This window comes from Saprolegnia parasitica, assembly GCF_000151545.1.
Source record: "Saprolegnia parasitica CBS 223.65 unplaced genomic scaffold supercont2.484, whole genome shotgun sequence".
Classification (NCBI taxonomy): domain Eukaryota; phylum Oomycota; class Saprolegniomycetes; order Saprolegniales; family Saprolegniaceae; genus Saprolegnia; species Saprolegnia parasitica.
Genome location: NW_012156878.1, coordinates 1 through 4,006, shown reverse-complemented (window position 1 = coordinate 4,006; position 4,006 = coordinate 1). Strand labels below are relative to the sequence as shown.

Genomic DNA, 4,006 nt, shown 5'->3' with positions numbered 1-4,006 from the left:
CGACCGCGAAGATCCGAAGCAAGGGCTGCATGAGACGACCAATCGAGGAATGGTCCATTGGGCCGCCACCGCTTCGGCGGAAGTTTCGATATCGAAGGCTCGTTTCAACTGCTTTTAACCGGCGCTGCATCCGGATACGGCGCGTTGCATCGAATCTGGCGGTTACAATTGCTCGGTTGCTGTATGGTTCAGCCCGTCCTCGTAGCCGGTTGGAGCCAAGGCGATCCCAGATATGAGCTGCTAGGAGCTGGTACCAGTCGTATTCTTGTTGAGACTGGAGCCCTGGAAGTGGCGTTAGGCTAGCTATGGTGCTGAGACAGGTTTCTGTGCATGCGGCACCGTCGGCCGTGAAACCCCCGTCGGCAAAGTTTGTGGGTTTGACGATATGGCGGCTGGCCTCGTAACCTTCGATAACCAGCACCGCAACCGTTCGGTTTGCGACTGCTCAGCTTGGTCTCGAAAATGCATGTTTATAGTCTCGAGTTCTGTACTGAGTACGAAAATGCAAGATCATATTTGCATATTTGTATCTCATTTAAATCGCATGGCAATCGAATGATGACGCAATCGGCGCCATGAGAGTGACCGATTTGACTGCGAGTGGCCATGACAGAGGCAGCATGGGCACGGACCGCGCGGCTAGCGCTCGCCTGGATACCCGTCGGTATCACCTTCAACTCGCTTGTTATGAGCGTCGGCCGCGTCGAAGGCCGGTCGATGCAGCCGACGATGAATGCCGAAGACGGCGACCGTGAGATCGTCCTCCTCGACAAATTCTCCGTCCAAGTCGCCCATCGGCTCGTGCGCGGTGACGTTGTCGTGCTGAAATCGCCGAGCGAGCCTTGTGAGTACCTCACAAAGCGGCTTATCGCGCTCGAGGGCGACTGGGTTGAAGGCCGCAGCGGCCGCCGCGTTGTCGTGCCGGCCGGCAAGTGCTGGGTGGAGGTGCGGCGATATCGACGTAATCTTCCTCTCGCCTCATGCAGATCGTGTTGCGTAGGGCGACAATGCCGAGCTCAGCGACGACAGCAACTCGTTCGGATGCGTCCCCATGGCCCTCATCGAAGCGCGCGTGGCGGCCGTCGTTTGGCCTCTTCTCCACATCAAGCGCATTCGCAACGAGCATCCGCCGAACCGCATCTTATAAACAAACACACATCCAAGTTCTTGTTGGTTGCTCGCCTCTGGTTGCTCCAACTCATCAAACAAACCACGGTCACAACAACGGGACGGCGAGTCTTGAGAGCGCAATGCATCGTGCGCAGTAACGTCCGCTTTATCCTGGTATGCATAGGAACGTTTACGTGGTGTACCAGCATCCCAGGGGATAAATTCGGCGTGTCGTGTCTCAATCCGGCCAACCCATTGGCTATAAATCCAGATTTGTTGTCCAATGAAACGCAGTTTTGTTGGTCTCAGCCAATCGCATCGCGCGAAACATGTCCTGTCAAGTGCGATTTGGTAGATCCTGTTAAGTGCTGTCACATGATCCACATTATACTTAATTTTGTATAAATTAAGTACGACGCACTTCTCAGAAGTACATTTTTAAGTGCGTCAAAGCCGCACCTAATAGAGCCTCCGAGCGCGCATCGATTTCGCGGAAGCGGAAGCGCGCGAAGTAGCTTCGACAGCTAAATATTCGGACAGCGGAAGCGTGCGAAGACGACCGTCATGGCAAGGACGCCCTCTAGTACCATGGGGCCTCATGGGAAGCAGGTGAAGCCACGAACGGTGTACGAGGCGGAGCTCTTCCGGGCGCGGCAAGCGCAGAGGATGCAAGAGACCCGAAGGAAGGCGAAGCGTGAGCAATCCGCCGCAGCGACCTTATCGACGGAGGTCAACTCGACTCATGACGAAGGCGTCAAAGATGCTGTGGAAGTGCCAGGTGACCCAGATGACCCAGGTGCGATGTCACATTTAAGACTGCAGCAAGCGACGACGGCGCGTTGGCCCGGAAAAGTCTGCGCACCGTAGCGCAGCGAAGGTCGCGCGTTGACTTTTGTCTAGGCCAACGCGCCGTCGTCGCAAATACCGGTAAGCAATGCTTCGCATTCAAAAGCTCACCTGTGGCACGTGGGCCCTGACGCCAACGAGCCTTGCGGGCCTTGACAGCTTCCATCGCCGGCAGCTGCACCGCCCTCTAGGTATCCTTCACCGGAACACGCTCGGCGACGTCGCGCTCTACAAGCGCTGTCACAGCGTCTCGCTGAGCGCGATCTTCGCCCGCTAGCGCTGGCGCCTGCTGGGCCACGTGTTGCGCATGAGTGTTGACGTCCCTGCCAACATTGCCGCCGTCCGCTTCTTTGCCACGCCCGATGCGCCCCGTTTTTTAGGCCGCACCAAGATCACGTTGCCGATCGTCCTGCACCGCGACCTCCAGTCGTTGACGCCGCCTCAGAAAAGTTCCTACCAGCTCACCCCGCACGGGACCTGTTATTCCAATCGATGCTCCTTGCACGACAAGTCGGTCGTTGCTGGAAGATCGCCGCCATCATCCGGATATCGCATCCGCATACGCCGCCCCAGAGTCGAAAGTGCAGCAGCATGGTGCGTCGGAAGGTGTCGTCGTCCGTGGACGCGCGCAAGTCGGACCGCCGGTTCTCGGACTTTCCCGAGGGAGTCGCGATGCCGCCGAGCATGTCCTTCCTCGAGACGCAGCGCATCAACGCGATGCAGATGGAGATCTACGGCTTCGCCGGCTGGATCGCGTCCATCGTCGTCTTTGGTAAGAAGTCGTTTCTTGCATCAACCTCATGGCCATCGCTAGCATGCTACCTTCTCTGGGCGTATCTCCCGGATAGCGTCCTGAACCAGTATGGCATCTCGTACTACCCGTCGCGCTACTGGGCTGTCGCGCTGCCCGCGATGCTGTGCATGTCGATCTTCATGGTGCTCATCATCTATGTGGCCATCAACCTCCTCTCGACAGCGCCCTTGGACTCGTACAACACGATCCGCGGTATATGCTATATCGACTGCACATGGAAGCTCACGCTCTCGACAGACAAGTACACGGTCACGATGGCCGACGAAGACATCCAGGCGCAGCGCTCGGTCAACACGCCGGCCTTCACCGACATTCCGCTCACGTCTATCAATCGCGTTCTCTTTAGCTAACTGGACCCTATACATCATCTATGCCGCCGTCAAGACGATCGTGCTGTAGTGATTCTCGGTGCTCGCCGAGAGCTGGACCGCCGGGTACGTGGCCACGGTGGCCTCGACGACCGGGAGGAGCTCGCTCCACGTCACGAGCGTCGACGGCTCGCCCCCCCAGACCTGCGCAGAGACCCGCGATTTTCTTGCGCAGCGGCTCGGCCCACATGTCCTTGGCAGCCGCTAAAAACTTGTCGAGGTGCTTGCGCGGCAGCGGAATGTCGCCCGGCGCGTGCTCCGTGTGGGGGTCGATGCCGTGAAAGTCCGAGCCACCAAGCTACAGACAAGTGTGAGACGCGAGAGAGATGATTGAGATCTACCTTTGAGCAGCTTGGACTCGGTGGCGAGCGAGCCGTAGAGGTCGATCTTGGTCACGTCATGGTACACCTCGACGCCCTACACAACATACAACTTTCCGCAACCGTGCACGTCTTGCAGCGTCTACGTTGATGCCTGCTGCAGCCAGCTTAGGCACGACGAGCAGTGGGTTCTTGCAGCACCACGGGTGGGCCAGCACTACGAAAGGTCAGACGCACGATTCCGAGATTCATCGCACCGGAGATGCCACCGGCTTCGGCAATCATCTTGATCGCAGCTACTCGCAACACCATGGATCCCGTGCATGTGTCATCACGCCTAACCTTCGGGCGGGAAATGCTCGCCCTACAGAAGAGCGTCAGCCGACACGACCACGCATTCATACATGTATATCTACCTCGGCGTACGCGGGCCCGTCGTTGCCAAGGTAGCGGGCAAAGGCTTCGCGGAAGTGAGCGACGTGTCCCGCCTCGACGAGCGCCTCGGCGACGTGCGGGCGGCCCGGCGCGGCTTCGCCAGCAATTTCAAG

The 4,006-nt window shown here is 58.3% G+C and overlaps 3 protein-coding genes across 3 annotated transcripts; 2 read left to right on the top strand and 1 right to left on the bottom strand.

Annotated features, from left to right (window-relative positions):
• The first annotated feature begins 588 nt into the window (after positions 1-588).
• Positions 589-1,187, top strand: SPRG_17147 (signal peptidase I). The gene is made up of 2 exons (XM_012356489.1): positions 589-945; positions 1,001-1,187. Exons 1-2 carry the CDS (start codon positions 607-609, stop codon positions 1,145-1,147), a joined length of 486 nt encoding a protein of 161 aa, XP_012211879.1. The 5' UTR covers positions 589-606; the 3' UTR covers positions 1,148-1,187.
• Positions 1,188-2,547: 1,360 nt separating this feature from the next.
• Positions 2,548-3,120, top strand: SPRG_17146 (hypothetical protein; the record flags this gene model as incomplete). The annotated part of the gene is made up of 3 exons (XM_012356488.1): positions 2,548-2,728; positions 2,771-2,962; positions 3,008-3,120. 3 exons carry the CDS (start codon positions 2,548-2,550, stop codon positions 3,118-3,120), a joined length of 486 nt encoding a protein of 161 aa, XP_012211878.1.
• Positions 3,121-3,149: 29 nt separating this feature from the next.
• SPRG_17145 (hypothetical protein) lies at positions 3,150-3,987 on the bottom strand (the record flags this gene model as incomplete). The annotated part of the gene is made up of 6 exons (XM_012356487.1): positions 3,150-3,163; positions 3,283-3,436; positions 3,547-3,555; positions 3,605-3,675; positions 3,716-3,754; positions 3,875-3,987. Coding segments are annotated over 6 exons (400 nt in total), but the record flags the coding sequence as incomplete, so codon positions are not given.
• Positions 3,988-4,006: the final 19 nt, after the last annotated feature.

Excerpts from the sequence above, each read along its gene's own strand:
- SPRG_17147 (XM_012356489.1), top strand. The coding sequence starts at position 607 with ATGACAGAGGCAGCATGGGCACGGACCGCGCGGCTAGCGCTCGCCTGG. Across the intron at positions 946-1,000 it reads CCGGCAAGTGCTGGGTGGAG|GGCGACAATGCCGAGCTCAG; the intron begins GTGCGGCGATAT and ends CGTGTTGCGTAG.